Source organism: Bos taurus, chromosome 11, assembly GCF_002263795.3.
Source record: "Bos taurus isolate L1 Dominette 01449 registration number 42190680 breed Hereford chromosome 11, ARS-UCD2.0, whole genome shotgun sequence".
NCBI lineage: Eukaryota > Metazoa > Chordata > Mammalia > Artiodactyla > Bovidae > Bos > Bos taurus.
Genome location: NC_037338.1, coordinates 44,682,960 through 44,703,001, shown reverse-complemented (window position 1 = coordinate 44,703,001; position 20,042 = coordinate 44,682,960). Strand labels below are relative to the sequence as shown.

General features: G+C 40.9%; 1 protein-coding gene across 3 annotated transcripts in view; it reads left to right on the top strand.

Moving 5' to 3' along the window:
- The window catches only part of RANBP2 (RAN binding protein 2), a 61,885-nt gene that overhangs the window by 5,576 nt on the left and 36,267 nt on the right, over positions 1–20,042 (top strand). For all 3 annotated transcript variants that reach the window (XM_010810003.4, XM_005212703.5, NM_174592.1), the window contains exons 2-6: positions 12,129–12,196; positions 13,420–13,531; positions 14,172–14,324; positions 18,069–18,299; positions 18,624–18,769. In XM_010810003.4, coding sequence (XP_010808305.1) covers positions 12,129–12,196; positions 13,420–13,531; positions 14,172–14,324; positions 18,069–18,299; positions 18,624–18,769 — 710 coding nt within the window. The remainder of the gene's footprint in view (positions 1–12,128; positions 12,197–13,419; positions 13,532–14,171; positions 14,325–18,068; positions 18,300–18,623; positions 18,770–20,042) is intronic.

The window sequence follows — 20,042 nt, the reverse complement described above, 5'->3', positions numbered from 1 at the left end:
GCTTCCTGACCTGCATACAGGTTTCTCAAGAGGCCGGTCAGGTGGTCTGGTATTCCCATCTCTTTCAGAATTTTCCACAGTTTATGGTGATCCACACAGTCAAAGGCTTTGGCAAGTCAATAAAGCAGAAATAGATGTTTTTCTGAAACTCTCTTGCTTTTTCCATGATCCAGCGGATGTTGGCAATTTGATCTCTGGTTCCTCTGCCTTTTCTAAAACCAACATCAGGAAGTTCACAGTTCACGTATTGCTGAAGCCTGGTTTGGAGAATTTTGAGCATTACTTTACTAGCGTGTGAAATGAGTGCAATTGTGCGGTAGTTTGAGCATTCTTTGGCACTGCCTTTCTTTGGGATTGGAATGAAAACTGACCTTTTCCAGTCCTGTGGCCACTGCTGAGTTTTTCAAATTTGCTGGCATATTGAGTGCAGCACTTTCACAGCATCATCTTTCAGCATCACCATCTTCGGAATAGCTCAACTGGAATTCCATCACCTCCGCTAGCTTTGTTCGTAGTGATGCTTTCTAAGGCCCACTTGACTTCACATTCCAGGATGTCTGGCTCTAGGTCAGTGATCACACCAACGTGATTCTGTGTGTAGGTCGTTAATAATTGTTGTTTAATTATCTAAAGATAATCCTCTTTTAGTGCGATGTGCTGTGCTTAGTCACTCAGTCATGTCCGATTCTTTGCGACCCCATGGACTGCAGCTCGTCAGGCTCCTCTGTCCGTGGGGTTTCTCCAGGCAAGAATATTGGAGGGGGTTGCCATGCCTCCTCCAAAGAATTTTCCCAACCCAGGGATTGAACCCAGGTCTCCCGCACTGTAGGCAAATTCTTTACCGTCTGAGCCACCACCAAGTTATCCTATGTCACCCCTTCTCCTCCTGCCCTCAATCTTTCCCAGCATCAGGGTCTTTTCCAATGAGTTGGCTCTTCACACCCGGTGGCCAAAGTATTGGAGCTTCAGCATCAGTACTTTCATTGAATATTCAGGGTTGATTTCCTTCAGGATTGACTTGTTTGAGCTCCTTTCTGTCCAAGGGACTCTGAAGAGTCTTCTCTAACGTGACAGCTCAAAAGCATCAATTTTTCGGCCCTCAGCCTTCTTTATGGTCCAGTTTCCCTGATAGTTCAGTTGGTAAAGAATCCACCTGCAATTCAGGAGACCCTGGTTCAATTCCTGCGTGGGGAAGATCTGCTGGAGAAGGGATGGGCTACCCACTCTTAGTATTCTTGGGCTTCCCTTGTGGCTCAGCTGGTAAAGAATCTGCCTGCAATGAGGGAGACCTGGGTTCGATCCCTGGGTTGGGAAGATCCCCTGGAGAAGGGAAAGGCTGCCCACTTCAGTATTCTGGCCTGGAGAATTCCACGGACTGTATAGTCCATGGGGTTGTAAAGAGTCGGACATGACTGAGTGATTTTCACTTCCACTTTTCTCACATATGTACATGACTACTAGAAAAAAGCCATAGCTTTGACTCTACTGACCTTTGTCAGCAAAGTGATGGCCCTGCTTTCTAATATCTGTCTAGGTGCCATAATTTTTCTTCCAAGGAGTAAGCATCTTTTAATTTCATGGCTACCGTCACCGTCTGTAGTGATTTTGGAGCCCAAGAAGATAAAGTCTGTCACTCTTTGCATTTTTTCTCCCATCTATTTGCCATGAAGTGATTGGACCAGATGCCATGATCTTAGTTTTCTTAATGTTGAGCTTTGAGCCAACTTTTTCACTCTCCTCTTTGACTGTCATCAAGAGGCTCTTTAGTTTCTCTTCTATTTCTGCCATAAGGGTGGTGTCATCTGCATATCTGAGGTTGTTGATATTTCTCCCAGCAGTCTTGATCCCAGCTTGTAATTCATCCAACCCAGCATTTCACTTGATGTCCTCTGCATATAAGTTAAATAAGCAGGGTGACCGTGTATAACCTTGATGTACTTCTTTCTCAGTTTTGAACCAGTCAGCTGTTTGATGTCCGATTCTAACTGTTGTTTCTTGATCTGCATACAGGTTTCTCAGGAGGCGGGTAAGGTGGTCTGGTATAACCACTCTTTAAGAATTTTTCACATGTGTTGTGATCAACACAGTCAAAAATTTAAGCATAGTCAATGAAGCAGATGTTTTTCTGGAATTCTCTTACTTTTTCTGTGATCCATTGAACTTTGGCAGTTTGACCTCTGGTTCCTCTGCCTTTTCTAAATCCAGCTTATATATCTGGAAGTTCTCAGTTCACATACTGGTGGAGCCTAGCTTGAAGGATTTTGAGCACTACCTTGCTAGCATGTGTGATGAGGGCAATTGTGCGGTAGTTTGAGCATTCTTTGGCATTGCCTTTCTTTGGGATTGGAATGCAAACTGATCTTTTCCAGTCCTGTGGCCACTCCTGAGTTTTCCAAATTTGCTGGCATATTGAGTCCAGAACTTTCACAGCATCATCTTTTAGGATTTGAAATAGCTCATCTGTATTTCCGTCACCTGCAGTAGCTTTGTTCATCATAACAGTTCTTAAGGCCCCCTTGACTTCACATTCCAGGATGTCTGACTCTAGGTTAGTGATCACACCATTGTGGTTATCTAGGTCATTAAGATCTCTTCTTTCTATCAGTTCAGTTCAGTTGCTTAGTCGTGTCCAACTCTTTGCAATCCCATAAACTGCAGCATACCAAGCTTCCCTGTCCATCACCAACTGCTGAAGTCTACCCAAACCCATGTCCATTGAGTCGGTGATGCCATCCAGCCATCTCATGCTATGTCGTCCCCTTCTCCTTCTGCCCTCAATCTTTCCCAGCATCAGGGAAAGATTTTTTTGTATAGTTCTGTGTATTCTTGCCAGCTCTTCTTAATACCGTGTGCTTCTGTTAGATCCATACTGTGTCTGTTCTTTATTGTGCTCTACTTTGCATGAAATGTTCCCTTGGTATCTCTAATTTTCTTGAAGAGATCTCTAGTCTTTCCCATTCTGTTGTTTTCCTCTGTTTCTTTGCATTAATCACTGAGGAAGGCTTTCTTAACTCTCCTTGCTTTTCTTTGGAACTCTGCATTCAGATGGGTATATCTTTCCTTTTCTCTGCTTTTTGCTTCTATTCCTTTCTCAGCTATTTGTAAGGCCTCCTCAAAACAGCGATTTTGCCTTGTTGCATTCTTTTTCTTGGGGATGGTTTTGATCACTGACTTGTTCAGTGTTATGAACCTCCATCCATAGTTCTTCAGACACACTATCAGAACTAATCCCTTGAATCTGTCACTTTTTTTTTTTTTACTCGGTTTGTTGCTTCTACTGTATAATCGTAAGGGATTTGATTTTGGTCCTACCTGAAAGGCCTTTCAGGATTTGGAATAGCTCAACTGGAATTCTGTCACCTCCACTAGCTTTGTTCGTAGTGATGCTTTCTAAGGCCCATTTGACTTCACATTCCAGGATATCTGGCTCTAGGTCAGTGATCACATCATCATGATTATCTGGGTCATGAAGATCTTTTTTGTACAGTTCTTCTGTGTATTCTTGCCATTTCTTCTTAATATCTTCTGCTTCTGTTAGGTCCATACCATTTCTGTCCTTTATTGAGCCCATCTTTGCATGAAATGTTCCTTTGGTATCTCTGATTTTCTTGAAGAGATCTCTAGTTTTTCCCCTTCTGTTGTTTTCCTCTATTTCTTTGCATTGATCGCTGAGGAAGGCTTTCTTATCTCTTCTTGCTATTCTTTGGAACTCTGCATTCAGATGTTTATATCTTTCCTTTTCTCCTTTGCTTTTCGCTTCTTTTCACAGCTATTTGTAAGGCCTCCCCAGACAGCCATTGTGCTCTTTTGCATTTCTTTTCCATGGGGATGGTCTCAATCCCTGTCTCTTGTACAATGGCACGAACCTCATTCCATAGCTCATCAGGCACTCAATCTATCTAGGCCCTTAAATCTATTTCTCACTTCCAGTGTATAATCATAAGGGATTTGATTTAGGTCATACCTGAATGGTCTAGTGGTTTTCCCTACTTTCTTCAATATCAGTCTGAATTTGGCAATAAGGAATTCATGGTCTGAACCACAGTCAGCTCCTGGTCTTGTTTTTGCTGAGTGTATAGAGCTTCTCCATCATCGGCTGCAAAGAATAGAATCAATCTGATTTCGGTGTTGACCATCTGGTGATGTCCATGTGTAGAGTCTTCTCTTGTGTTGTTGGAAGAGGGTGTTTGTTATGACCAGTGCATTTTCTTGGCAAAACTCTATTAGTCTTTGCCCTGCTTCATTCCGTATTCCAAGGCCAAATTTGCCTGTTACTTCAGGTGTGTCTTGACTTCCTACTTTTGCAGGCCAGTCCCCTATAATGAAAAGGACATCTTTTTTGGGTGTTAGTTCCAAAAGGTCTTGTAGGTCTTCATAGAACCGTTCAACTTCAGCTTCTTCAGCGTTACTGGTTGGGGCACAGACTTGAATTACTGTGATCTTGAATGGTTTGTCTTGGAAACAAACAGAGATCATTCTGTCATTTTTGAGATTGCATCCAAGTACTGCATTTCGGACTCTCTTGTTGACCATGATGGCTACTCCATTTCTTCTGAGTGATTCCTGCCCGCAATAGTAGATATAACGGTCATCTGAGTTAAATTCACCCATTCCAGTCCATTTGAGTTTGCTGATTCCTAGAATGTCGACGTTCACTCTTGCCATCTCTTATTTGACCACTTCCAATTTGCCTTGATTCATGGACCTGACATTCCAGGTTCCTATGCAATACTGCTTTTTACAGCATCGGACCTTGCTTCTATCACCAGTCACATCCACAGCTGTGTATTCTTTTTGCTTTGGCTCCATCCCTTCATTCTTTCGGGAATTATTTTTCCACTGATCTCCAGTAGCATATTGGGCACCTACTGACCTGGGGAGTTTTTCTTTCGGTATCCTATCATTTTGCCTTTTCATACTGTTCATGGGCTTCTCAAGGCAAGAATACTGAAGTGGTTTGCCATTCCTTCTCCAGTCGACCACATTCTGTCAGATCTCTCCACCATGACCCGCCCATCTTGGGTTGCCCCACGGGCATGGCTTAGTTTCATTGAGTTAGAATAGAATAGATATTCTAACTATCTATTAGAATATCTAATCTGGTGATAGAATTCCAGTTGAGCTATTCCAAATCCTGAAAGATGATGCTGTGAAAGTGCTGCACTCAATATGCCAGCAAATTTGGAAAACTCAGCAGTGGCCACAGGACTGGAAAAGGTCAGTTTTCATTCCAATCCCAAAGAAAGGCAATGCCAAAGAATGCTCAAACTACCGCACAATTGCACTCATCTCACACGCTAGTAAAGTAATGCTTAAAATTCTCCAAGCCACGCTTCAGCAATATGTGAACCGTGAACTTCCTGATGTTCAAGCTGGTTTTAGAAAAGGCAGAGGAACCAGAGATCAAATTGCCAGCATCCGCTGGATCATGGAAAAAGCAAGAGAGTTTCAGAAAAACATCTATTTCTGCTTTATTGACTATGCCAAAGCCTTTGACTGTGTGGATCACCATAAACTGTGGAAAATTCTGAAAGAGATGGGAATACCAGACCACCTGATCTGCCTCTTGAGAAATCTGTATGCAGGTCAGGAAGCAACAGTTAGAACTGGACATGGAACAACAGACTGGTTCCAAATAGGAACAGGAGTTCATCAAGGCTGTATATTGTCACCCTGTTTATTTAACTTATATGCAGAGTACGTCATGAGAAACGCTGGACTGGAAGAAACACAAGCTGGAATCAAGATTGCCGGGAGAAATATCAATAACCTCAGATATGCAGATGACACCACCCTTATGGCAGAAAGTGAAGAGGAACTAAAAAGCCTCTTGATGAAGGTGAAAGTGGAGAGTGAAAAAGTTGGCTTAAAGTTCAACATTCAGAAAACTAAGATCATGACATCCGGTCCCATCACTTCATGGGAAACAGTGGAAACAGTGTCAGACTTTATTTTTCTGGGCTCCAAAATCACTGCAGATGGTGACTGCAGCCATGAAATTAAAAGACGCTTACTCCTTGGAAGAAAACTTATGACCAACCTAGATAGCATATTCAAAAGCAGAGACATTACTTTGCCAACAAATGTCCGTCTAGTCAAGGCTATGGTTTTTCCTGTGGTCGTGTATGGATGTAAGAGTTGGACTGTGAAGAAGGCTGAGCACCAAAGAATTGATGCTTTTGAACTGTGGTGTTGGAGAAGACTCTTGAGAGTCCCTTGGACTGCAAGGAGATCCAACCAGTGCATTCTGAAGGAGATCAGCCCTGGGATTTCTTTGGAAGGAATGATGCTAAAGCTGAAACTCCAGTACTTTGTCCACCTCATGGGAAGAGTTGACTCATTGGAAAAGACTGATGCTGAGAGGGATTGGGGGCAGGAGGAGAAGGGGACGACAGAGGATGAGATGGCTGGATTGCATCACTGACTCGATGGACATGAGTCTTAGTGAACTCCGGGAGTTGGTGATAGACAGGGAGGCCTGGCGTGCTGCTATTCATGGGGTAGCAAAGAGTCGGACACGACTGAGGGACTGATCTGATCTAATCTGAAAGGCCTAGTGGTTTTTCCTACTCTCTTCAATTTAAGTCTGAATTTTGCAATAACAAGCGTGTAATCTGAGCCACTGTCTGTATAGACCACAATTTTGTTTATCCCTTTATCTGTTGAAGGACAGATAGTTGAGTTGTTTCTGCCTTTTGGCTATTGTAGGTAATGCTGCTGTGGACATGGGTGTGCAGATGTCTATTTGAGATTTTGTTTTTAACTCTTGAATTTGTATCCATGAGTAGAATTGCTGGGTTGTAATCTGGGTTTAGCCTTAGATAAATTGCCAAGTGTTTTCCATAGTGGCTGCACTATTTTATATCTCCATCAGCGGTGTAAGAGGATTTCAATTTCTATACGTGTTTTTTTTTTTTTTTTAATTATAGCTATCCAGGTGGGGGTTTTTTATTGTGGCTTTGATGTGCATTTTCCTGATTACTAATAATGTTGAGCATCTTCTCATGGCTTATTGGTCATTTGCATATCTTCTTTAGTGCAGTAGCTACCTAAGCCCTTTCCTTTAGGCTTTTGAATTGAATATTTGTCTGTTATTGAGTTGTAGAAATACTTTCTATATTTTGGATATAATTTCCAAATGTTTTTTCTAATTCTATAAGTTGTCCTTTCACTTTTTTTTGGATTGTCAGTTGATGCAAAATGTTTTTAATTTTAATGAATCTCATTTTACCTGTTGTTTTTGGTGTTATATCTAAGAGTACATTGCCAAATTTGAGCTAACGGAGGTTTAACCCTATGTTTTCTTCTGAGAGTTTTATGGATTTTAGTTCTTAATGTTGACCCATTTTCAGTTAGTTATACGTATACATGGTGTGAGGAAGAGGGTGCAGTTTCATTCTTTTGCACGTGGAAAATCAATTGTATCATCACCGTCTATTGAAGAGACTGTTTTCTTTCCATTGAATAGACTTGGCATGCTTGTCAGAAATTAATTGTCCATAGCTTTATGGATTTGTTTCTCAACTCTCAGTTTTGTTTAGTTGGTCTGTATGTCTCTCCTTAGATCAGTGGCATGTTGTTTTGATTGCTGTAGTCTTATAGTAAGTTTTGCATTGGGGAAGTGGTATGTCTTTCAGCTTTGTTCTATTTCAAGAGTGTGTTTGGGGCCTCTTACAATACCATATGAATTTGAGGATTGACCCTTCTATTTCTTCAAAAAAGGCTGTTGGAATTCTCAAGAGATTGCGTTGAATCTGTAGATTCCTTTGAGTGGTATTCACCCATTGGTTATATTAGGTCATCCTATTCATGAACACACCTTTCCATTTATTTAGGTCTTTAATTCCTTTCAGCAGTGTTTTAATTTATCAGCATACAGGTTTTTTGCCTCCTTGGGTAACTTTACTCCCAGGTATTTGATTCTTTCATAAGCTTTTGTGACTGGAATTGCTTTATCAGTTCACTCTTCTGCTTGTTCAGCACAGCTGACTGTTGGTGTGCTAATCTTGTGTCCTGCAGTGTTGCTGGATTAGTTTTTTAGCTATAGTAGTTTTCTTGTGAATTTTTGGGGACTTTATATAGGATTGCATCATCTATGGATATTGGTAGTTTTGCTACTTCCTTTCAATTCAGTTTTTTTTGTTTTTGTAATTTCTTTTCTGTCTGAAATTGTTCTGACTAAAACTTCCAACTCAGTGTTGAATAGAAGCGCTGAAAGCCATTTCTGATCTTAAGGGGAAAGCCTTTATTTAATCTTTCATCCTTGAGTGTAGTGTTGCTATTGGTGTTGTTTAGTCGCTAAGTCATGTCTATCTCTTTTGTGACCCTATGGACTGTAGCCTGCCAGAAATCCCTCTGTCCATGGGATTTCCCGGGCAAGGATACTGTAGTGGGTTGCCATTTCTTTCTTCAGTGGATCTTCCCAACCCAGGTATTGAACTTGCATCTCCTGCTTGGCAGGCAGATTCTTTACCACTGGCACCACCTGGAAAGCCCTGAGCATGGTGTTAGCTGTGAGCTTTTCATTAATGACCTTTATCATGTTGAGGATATTCTTTGCTTTCTGAGAGAATCAGTTTTCTGAGAGAATCAGTTTTCTGAGAATTTTTATCATGAATAAATGTTGGATTTTGTCACATACTGTTTTTCTTTTGATGGCACTTGACATGGTCTTGCAGTTTATTTCCTTTGTTCTTTTAATGTGATGTATTAGTTAACTCATTGTCTTGTATGAAATCAACCTTGCATTCCTGAGACAAAAATCTCTGTTGATTATGGTATACAATAGTTTTAATGTGTTCTTGGTTCATTTTACTGAGGAAAATTTATGGAAAATTAGAGTTAAATTTTTTTTAGTAGACTTAGAAAAGTTCTAGGTTCAGAGCAAAACTGTAATGAAGGTAGTTTTCCCACATTCGTCCTGCCTGCCCCAGTGTCAGCATTTCCCACAGAATAGAACACTTGTTACAGTTGATGAACTTAAAATATTTTCATCTGAAGTCCACGGTTTACCTTAGGGTTCACTCTTGGTGGTGTACAGTCCTGGGTTTTGACAAATGTATAAGGACAGGTATTCATTGTTATTGTGTCATACATAGTAGCTTCGCTGCCCTAAAGATCCTCTGTGTTTTGCTCTTCATACCTTTTTCCCTGCAGGCCCAGGCTACCACTAATGTTTTTAGTGTCTACGTAGTTTTGCCTTTTCCAAAATGTAATATAGTTGGAATCCTAAAAATGTAGCCTTTTGAGATTGGTTTAAGTTTCCTTCGTGTCTCTTTATAGCTTCGTTGCCATCTGAAACACCACCTGTTGTGACTCTGTTGTCCTGCCTAGATGGGATTCTTAGAAGCATTCAGTCAGAACCTCACTGATGTTCTGTTTGACTAGGTTGCTCCTCAGGCAAACTCATGCCCCCATTGTCTGAACCATGGTTCCTCTTGTTCTGAGGAGGCTTGTTAAGGAAACAATCATTATCATTAGAGTAGAACCAACCTCTCTCATGAAGGTCTAAACCCAGTTTACATTGAGTGCAGATGTAAACGTAGTTATGTTACTGAGTAAATGATCCAATGGTAGTTCTCTACAAGGATCAAGACATGACATCAGCAAGACATGACCAAAGGTGAGTTCTTTCAATGTTTGACTGCCTAAAGCCAGTACGGTAACTTTTCTGATAACCTCGGCTTAAAACTAAAAAGATCAAAAGGATTGGGAGAACCCAGTTTTAGGATCTTTAATCCTAGTGAAAATCTAGGTAAAATGAGTTTTTCCTGTTTGCTTCACTGGAATTTGACTCTCTACTCAGCTTGGTTTGAGATATACTTGTGTGATGCTCCGATAGGTGTACTGGACCTAACCGCCCATGGTGTACAGGGGAGGTGAGAGGCCCTGGGGGCCCTCCACTCGCTCTGCTTTTCATATCTGTTCCTGTACCAGACATGAGCCACACACACCCTACTGGGTGCTCTTCCTCAGTTGATCCTCAGACTCACTTTCCCCTGGCTCTCCTTTGACTAGGTTAGTGAAAATCTTGGTCATGAATTCATACATGTCTCTGATTAGATGACGAAGCATTGGCTTAAGAGAATCATAGTTACTCTGCCATTTATTTAACTTCATTGAATTTTTTCACTCTGACATTGAATGTACTGGGCAGAAACCATATCATATCAGTACCTACTGTTGCCTTTGTTTAAATTAAACAGACTCCTCAGGACTACCCCAGTTGGAGAGTTGCATTCTGGTTTTAGTCACTGGTTTTAGACCATAGCATGCATGGAGCAGACAAGGTAAAGTTGGAGAGCTAGGCAGATACCGTGTCATGCTAGTCTTTGGTGAGAAATAGGGATATTTTCAAAGTGTAATGGAAGACAAAAAAGGATTTACAGTTGTAAATACACAGTGTCATTTGTGTTACGTTTTGACTAACTTTGAGAGGGAAACAGGAATAGCCATTTCAGTCATCCCACAGAGACGTGATAGCAGGCTTGGACTTTGACAGTAGCATTAGAGATGTAGAAAAACGTGGGTTGAGGTAACCCAGAAGGTAGAACTAACACATCTTGATCATTTGCACATAAGTTTAGAGCTCAGGAGAAGCAAAGACACATATCTGAGAGTCAGGGTAGTCCTCGGTGAGATGGATTATGTCCCAGATGAGACACCCTGAGAGAGAAGAGGAGTTGGAGAGGGAATGACCACCATGGTAGAAATGAAGTGAGGAGAACCTGTGTTCATTGAAGACATGAAAAGAGTGTTTCAGGAAGATGGGTGCCATTCAGGAGTGTCTTCTGTTCATAAAAGAAGAGAGTTCATAAAAAGGAGAAAATGGAAATACTCCATAGTAAACAGTGGAGCGGTGTTAAATTTTTGCAGTTCACCTGCCCCAGGTAACCACTTCTGCACATTAATCAGGTTTCTAGTCAAGTATCCCCCTTCCCAAGACTTTCCCTCACAAGCTTGTCTCTGTCCCATTGTATAAATTATGTGATGCCTTGTCTGTGCACCTCCACCCTCAGCAGCTAAGGGAGGAGAAACTCCCAGCTAGATAGGCACTATTAGGGTGCCTGTGCTTTGTGGGACAAGTACTGATTGTAGCTTTGTCAAAATGCGGTGTTCTATAGAGAACTGATGAGGTGCTGTAAGAGCATTCTGTCCTGCCTCCATGGAGATTACTGTCTGCTTGTCACCCTTCCTGAAGTGCAAGCTTCCTGCTTGAAGACAGACTTTGTTTACTGCCGATTCCCCAGCACTCAGAATGGTGCCTGGAGACTAGTAGGCACAGCAACATCTAACATCCATACTTTTTAGAAATAAAATCAGTAAATGAAAGCATTGCTCTTTTTACATAATACATTGATTTTTATTTTTCTGTGTCCTGTCATTTTCAAAATAAGGTGTTTGATGCTCTGTACTTTTATCATGTGTATATGACGTCATCTGGTGTGCTCTTGCATTCTGGACTTCGGAGCCTGTAGACATAAAAGAACCAGGGTGTGGACTTGGATTATTACCAGGAGAATTAATACCAGGAGAGGCAGATTTTATTTCTGCCTCTCTAACTCCTTGAGTGTAAGATAATGGTCTGTGCAGAGGTCAGTAACGGGACCCGGAAGCCCCAGTGCCTCAGTGGCTCTGCAGTACTTCGTTACTCTTCCCGCATAAAGGCGTGCGTATGGCAGGAGCAGTGAGGTCTCTCTCTGGTGTACTTCTTCTCCACCAGGAAAGCGGGCTCTGTCTGTTTACTTATCTATAAAGTGAGAGGAAACCACACAGTTCCTAGGGTTTCTTGTTGATATATAAATTCTTAATTTCTGATGTCATCTTGTCTTTCTTAAATTTGTTTGTTGTTTCATGAGAATTAGATGTAGTTTCATGATTTAAAATATGTATGCATTTCTACAGGCAGTTTTTACCTTTTAAGTGCGAGGTTGCTTGTGTGCTCAGTCTTGTCCAACTCTTTGTCACCCTAGGAACTGTAGCCCACCAGCTCTTCGGTCCATGGGATTTTTTTCAGTCAAGAATACTGAGTGGATGTTAACATTGTTACAACAGATTTTAGTTCTTGTGAAAAACATGCAAAATTTGAAATATGAAGAATAAAATAATTCTTAATTTTTTTTTTTTAGAAGTCAATGAAAGGATTTTATTTTGCAAAGCTGTATTATGAAGCTAAAGAATATGATCTTGCTAAAAAGTAAGTACCAAACTGTCATCTGGCATTAAACTTTCTCTAGAGATTGTTCTGGGTTAGAATAAAAGGGAACCGTGCTTACATCTTGATTTCTTTCTGGTTAGCTATCTGCTACTTTCATCAGCTAGAAAATAGCAGTGAGTACAAGACTAAACCAATTCCTGGGTGGGAGAATAGCTTGTGTCAGAGATAACTTTAGTTGACTACTAGTGAGTGATCCTCCAAGGCCAAGAAGGTTGGTGATCTGATCTCCTGATTTTCAGTAGCTTAAAGCTGGAAATTAAGAGGGAGGTAGGCTATTGAAGGCATTGATGGGAAGATGAAAATTTTGTTAAGAAAATGTTCGCACCTTTATTGACCTAACAGCTGTAGTTCCTTACTTTATAAAATGACACTTTTTCCTTCAATGTTGATCTTTGGTCTGATTCTTCCTGTGATAACGTGCACTGGGCCTAGAAGACGCTTGTTTATAATCAAGTCATCTGCATTTGGTGGTATACTGAGTGACTCCTGTGCAGTCCCCTTAGATGTTATTGTTTAAAAGATGAACAGATTATCTTAGTGGTTGTTCGGGAATTAGTGCTCTTTAGTATTTTGCATTATGATAACTTAAAGATTTACTGTAATCACTTTGTAATTTCTCTGCAAAACTTTTTAGTGCTTTACCAAAGTGTAATAGAAAAAAAGGTAGAACTTACATGTTCATTTCTTATGAATGGGTAGCACTGAGGAAAACTTTTGGTGAATGTAGCGTTTAATGATAGAGTGAGTGTGTCCTTGACTTTGTGTGTGTGTGTATATAGATGCCGTCGACTGTTTATGTGTGTGTATAGGTGCTCTTTACTGTGTGTTTGTGTCTAGGTGCTTTCAACTCTGTGTGTGTGTATGTCTAGGTGCTGTCAACTGTGTGTGTAGGTGGTGCTATTGACTGTGTGTGTGTATCTAGGTGCTATCAACTTTGTGTATGTGTAGGTGCTGTCGACTTTGTGTCTAGGTGCTGTTGACTGTGTGTGTGTGTGTGTGTGTGTGTCTAGGTGCTGTCTGTTTCTTCCTGTGAATGCTTCTGAATTGTCTGCATACTCTGCTCTAAGTAAATAGTGATGTTCAGCAGAAAACAGTAGAAATTAGTTTAGTGGTTGCTTAGAGTAAGATATTCTCTCTGCATTTAAACACAGTTCTAAATGTGGTATTTTGAAGATTGTTTTTATATTATTATTTCTGAACAGATATATATCTACATATATTAATGTGCAAGAAAGGGATCCCAAAGCTCACAGATTTCTCGGTCTTCTTTACGAAGTGGAGGAAAACATAGAGAAAGCTGTTGAATGTTACAAGGTAAATAAACTGTGTAAGGTTAGAACATAACCACACTCATAATATCCAGGTTAATTGAGGTAGTAAGTAATTCAGGTACGTTTTATGGATGTCTTGAAAACAAGCACTCATATCATCATACTATTAAGCAAAACAGCTTGAAACAGATTTTAAAATATTTGGCCCAAAGAGTGCTGTATTTTGTCATGGAGAGGTTAGCACTTGGAAAAGATTATTAATACTTGTAAATTTTAAGTTTACCATGGTGAGAAATGCATGGTTCCTTTTCTCCCCTCCTTCCTTTTCTTTTTTGCATTTACCAAATAAAAAACTTTTTATTCATTTTCTAAAAACTTGCAGACAGTTTAATTTTTTTTTAATTTTATTTTATTTTTAAACTTTACAAATTGTGTTAGTTTTGCCAAATATCAAAATGAATCCGCCACAGGTATACATGTGTTCCCCATCCTGAACCCTCCTCCCTCCTCCCTCCCCATACCATCCCTCTGGGTCGTCCCAGTGCAACAGCCCCAAGCATCCATAACGTGTTGTCATTTAGAAATAGAGTTTGTAATGGAGTACTTGTTAAGTTTTTAAATTTTGTGTATGAGTGTACAGACTTTAGGAATCCTACTAATTTCTTAATTGTTTTTGGTATCAGCGTTCAGTGGAATTAAACCCAACACAGAAAGATCTTGTGTTGAAGATTGCAGAATTGCTCTGTAAAAATGATGTTACTGATGGAAGAGCTAAATACTGGGTTGAACGAGCAGCTAAACTTTTTCCAGGAAGTCCTGCAATTTATAAACTAAAGGTAAAAAACTAAAGAAAACAAAGCATATAATAAAAGCAGTCAGAGAAAACTTAAAGACACAGCTATTGCTGGTACTTGGAATTTCAATGACTTAAGTAGTAAGCTGTAAACTGGTATGTGTGGAGGTGAGGGGCATCCTAGGGGAATAGACCTCTAGTTGTGTGTAAGTCTGGGGGAGTGACAGAAGAGCTGTGACCATCGGCAGTAGCACCGCAGTGTGCATGAGCAGAGTAGTTGCCGCTGTGGAGGCGATGGCCCTTCCACAGTATATGAGGCGTCGCGGTGTGTTGTTTCACCAGCACCCAGTTTGCTTTCCAAGTGGCATCTCATCTATCTTCGCAGTGATTACTGTATTAGGGATTTTACTGTTCCTTAGCTATTAGTAGATGGTGGAGCTGAGAATTATTATAAATTGAGCTCTATTATAAAACTTTCACTTAATTGGGTGCAAATTACCCAGAAGGTGACAGTTTCAAAGAACCATTATATAAATTTGGGAAGGACTGTGTTACAGGATAGTGAGGTTTTCAAGCAAAAGTTAAAAGTTTCTCTAGTGTGTTATAGATGACTACTAAAAGTGATAGAAATGTGTTGCTAATGTATTAACTGGCTCTGCATGTTATTCTTTACTGAGTGAAATATAGTTTACTAGGAGACTTTTTGGAGAAAGACTTTCCAAAATGTGCTAGACAAACAGAATTTTAACTGTAATTTTAATTGTCTGTTGGTTCCCCCTGCCATGCAGCTTATTTGATCTTCGTTCCCCAACCAGGGATTGAAACCAGGGCCCCTGCAGGAAGAGCACTGAGTCCTAACCACTGGACTTTCGGGGAATTCTCATATATATTCTTTTTAAAAGGACCCCCATCCCTCATTTATAAATGTTTCCAGTAGAATTTTTTTAATGTTTTTTATTGAAATAGAGATTTTTCTCAGGAAGTTGGAGAGGTTGTACAGAAAGGTCCTGAGTGTGCTCCATCCAAACAGAAACACAGAATTTCCCCCAAAAGTAAATGGTTCAATGGTGGTTCCATCTTGGTGTGACTGTCGAACAGTCACTGCAGGGTTTGGCATGGGTGCAGTACACGTGTAGTTCTTGTTCCACCCGTCACGTGTAGACATGCGTATCTAGCACTGCATCACCATGGGGCTGTCTTTCATGCCTCCATTTCTGTGGTCACATCTATCTCTCCTTAGCTTCTGCCAACTGGTAATTTGTTCTCTGTCTTTATAATTTGTAACTAAAAAATGTCATATGATAGAAGCAGGCATCACGTGACCTTTTGCAGTTGGCTCTTCATTCTGCATGGTGCCCTTGAGACCTTTCAAGTTGTGTGTGTCAGGATAGGTTCCTTCCTTTTTGCCGAGTAGTATGTACTCATACTGGTGTGTTCCACCGGTGAACCATTTACTTTGGGGGGAAATTCTGTGTTTCCAATTTTTAGCTATTACATATCAGGTATAAACAATTGTGTACAGATTTTTAAATAAAAAATGTCTTTAAAAGCCATGGAGATGAATACTAGTAACATTATTTTTTTTCTCTCCCTGTGATAAACACCTGGGTTTTAAGTATTAATCAAAAATGTTGTTTCATAGTGCAGATTTCTTTGCTTTATTAGTATCTTTGTTTTATGCCTCAAACATAATTTTTCACTGGTCATGACTTTCTTCATTGGCTACAAGAGTCCATTCCGTCTGGTGACAGTGATGTTATGGACTATGTGTATAATGGGGAGAGGATTATTTTCTTGCAGTGTAACAAAAGTTTAATTGTTTGTGAAGCATCCTGATTTTCTTTAATGACTTTAAAAATACTGTTGTCTAAAACTAATAAATCTTATGTCAGATTTTTTTCCTGGAACTTTTGGACTAGAAATCCATGAAATGTATAACTATTAAGCAGAGTAATTCTGTTTCTCCTAGAAGTTGAGGCTTACTTAAAATAAATAGTTTTTTTGGCACTTCTTTAATGAACAAAAATATCATTGACAGAAAGGCTTTCTTTTGGGTTTGAGAGTAGTTTTTGAAAAACATCTGTAATGGGGCTGATCTTTTACCTAATTTTAAACATGTAATTGATGTCTAGGGGTTCTTTGCAGTTACAGACCAGGTGTAAGTTTATGGAACTGGTCCAGGAGGAGACTGATGAGGAGCGAGGTTCACTGGGCGGTGGGCGGGAGGAGAGTGCAGGAAGGGGAAGTGGAGCTTACAGGCCATGGCTTCCATTTTCTCCATGGAGGATGAGTGGAGATCCTAAAGAGAGGGTCAGAGGAAAGAGGAGTACGAAGTAAACTCTTCAGGGAGTGGAGAAAATGAGTCTTTAGAAGTAAACTAGGACTTTTTTCTAGGCATTGCCAGTCTGGTGGTTTGAGATTATGAAGGTGAATCAGTTGGCCTGGTTGTAATTCCCCATGCTCCCAGATGCCCTACACATGCTCATCTGTTAGTGCACAGGGGTGGAGACTGCAGGGAAGGGGGCTTCCAGGAGGGGCAGAGAGAGCTAGCTGAGGGCTCTATCTGTAAGTAGGGAGTGACTGGATGCGAGACTCTGGTGTTTTAGCTTGACAGGGAAGGAAAGTGTATGTGTGTGTTTTATGGAAAATTAAAAGGACCTTTTCATGCGGTAGAGGCAGGAGATGTGGCAGTGAGGCTGTGCTGGCCCCAGGGAGGTGAGAAAATGAGGGGGTGTTGTGGTCTGAGTGATTGGTTCAGAGTATAGATTTTGCCACATGGATGGCTGGGGCTGGTGTGGAGTGGTGAAGGTGAAGCTGTTAAACAGCAGGGTGGCCAGGCTGTCCTGTGTCTTGTGCTGCTGGTAGTGATGTATCTTAGGGATGAACGAAGGTTCATGATGTATCTTAGGGATGAACGATGGAGAAGGCAATGGCACCCCACTCTAGTACTCTTGCCTGGAAAATCCCGTGGATGGAGGAGCCTAGTAGGCTGCAGTCCATGGGGTCGCTAAGAGTCAGACACGACTGAGCAACTTCACTTTCACTTTTCACTTTCATGCATTGGAGAAGGAAATGGCAACCCACTCCGGTGTTCTTGCCTGGAGAATCCCATGGACGAGGGAGCCTGGTGGGCTGCCGTCTATGGGGTCGCACAGAGTCGGACACGACTAAAGTGACTTAGCAGCAGCAGGGATGAACGAAGTTCTGTTCCAGGTGCTGATAAGGAGTGGGAGGCATGGCCAGATAGCACATCCTTTAGTAAAATGTTATAAACAGGTTTGGGGGAGGAGGGGCATGATCAGGTGATGACACTGGGAGTGAGTCAGTCACCACCTCCTCCACCTGTACATAGTCTAGCGGATAAGTGATGGCACCTGTCTTGGAATGGGACTCTCGTTCAGTAAGGGGGAAGGTGAAGACCAAGAAGATGGTGGCATAGTAGGAGCTCCACAGTAGGAGAAGTGGGAACGGGGACTGAGCAGCCTTAGGGAGATCCAGAGCACATGGAAGGTGAGGACACGTGGGTGCAAGGGTCCCTTCTGGTCGTGACAGGTATGCAGGGATGTTCTGAGCTGAGTCCAGGCCCTCCTGCAGCTGTGTAATCCCAGATGTTTCTCTCCATGTATTTTCTGGAGGTTGAGCTTCTGGAAATGACTGAGGGCACTAATGAGGTGTGTAGGGTAGGAATTGACTAAAGCCAGACACAGTGGGATGGTGCTCATAGGAGCACCATGATGTTTTTAAAATTGCACAGATGTTTCTCTAATTAATGGTTCTTTATAAATAGGAACAGCTTTTAGATTGTAAAGGTGAAGATGGATGGAATAAACTTTTCGACTTGATTCAGTCAGAACTTTATGCAAGGCCTGATGATGTCCACGTGAACATCCGACTGGTGGAGCTGTATCGCTCCAACAGCAGGCTGAGAGATGCTGTGGCCCACTGCCACCAGGCAGAGAGGAACACAGCTCTGCGGTCAAGTTTAGAGTGGAATTCCTGTGTAGTACAGACCCTTAAGGTAGGTAAGGGCTGTTGGGTCTCACAATTACCGTATTTCCCTTTGTATTTAACCACTGCACTCCATGACCTAAGTCTCTTTCGTTTATGTGTAGCAGCTGTGAAATGAGCTGATTTTACCAGGATGATTTCAATTTATAATGAGTGGATTCAAGAGATAGATATGAGAAATATGTTTGTGTATTTTTTGGTGTTTTTGTAGGCTAATCTAAAACCAACATGGTTTTTCAGCCTGTGAATGGGCAAAGGGGTTTGTAGTCGTAAAACACTCAGTTTTGTAACACATGATACAGTTTGGTAACTTAGAGTTCTTTTTGCACAACAGGAATACCTGGAATCTTCACAGTGTTTGGAGTCTGATAAAAGTAACTGGCGAGCAACCAGTCAGGACTTACTTATAGCCTATGCTAACCTGATGCTTCTCACGCTGTCCATGAGAGATGCGCAGGAGAGCAGAGAATTGCTGGAGAGGTAGGCCGACCTAGAGAGAGCACTTCAGTGTAAATTACAGATGTCTGTTTGTGTTCATTCGTCTAAACAACTTAATGTCATTATTTTTTCTGTAATGTCCAGAGGTAATACTTAATAATATGGTGAACTACTTAGAAGGAATCTTCTTTTGGGGCAGTATTATATTATAATTGGTTTTGTGAAACTCTGATTCTTAGAGAACTCTATTACTGTTCTTGATTAAGTTACTCTTGTAATTAAACGTTTAGTTTTGGAATGCTTAGTAAAGAGTTGAGTCTGAAAATGCACATCCTCGTTGCTCTTCCATAATTCTGAGGACCAGTGTCTCCATTTGATTAAAATAAATTCCACTGAACAGACACGTCACTTGGATTTGTATGTCAATTTAGAGCTTGTGGGCTAAACCAGGCTCACCACCTGCCTGCTTGTGAGTGGGGCTCCCCTGACACAGCCGACCTCCTGCTGTGCCAGCTGTGTGCTCGCGCACTGCAGCAGTAGAGGCGAGCCCTGTGGCAGAGCTGCTGTGCCCACAGAGCCACATCAGCATGGGGTCCGTAATGAACAAGGTTGCTGCTCCTTGGTGTACACTCATATTCTGAAAAGTAATGGTTCCTCCCCCATCTCACATGGCAGGGAGTTCTTTACACTGGGGTGTAGGAGAGTAAGTCGTTTTCTTGAGGAAGTACTTGGTGTCTTCATACAGGTAGTATGAGGGAGTAGCCAAAAAGACTCAATCAAACTTTCTGATGATTTTAGAAAATATTTATGGTTGGGGGGAAGTAGGCATGGTTATATACTTAAAAACTTTTGGTCCCATGAGAAAGTGGTGAGGAAGATTTCTTAGTGCTATGATACTACTACTACACATACCCCTTGGAGGAGTCTTGACACCTTCTGCAAGTTCCAGAAATTCACAGGCTAGAAGAAATAATCTGTTACTCAGATTTCTTATTATAATCTACTTCAAAATCATTCTTCACATTTCTATTGTTTGCTTTTGATTTTCTTAGAAAATGAAGATTTTGAGGACCATTAGGATTAAAAAGTACTGATTAGTACGTAGATTACAAATAATAGTAAGAATTATAATTAACTCTGTAGTTAAATGTATAGTAAAAGCAGTTTTCATCTTGATAATGGCATGTGTCTTAGTTGTTTACTTATAATGTGAAATGGCATGTTTATTTTGAGAAATTTCAACTTTGAATTAAATAATGAAACCATATGATCAAGAAGATGTTTTGGAATAAGACATTCTGGAGGTTAAAAACGC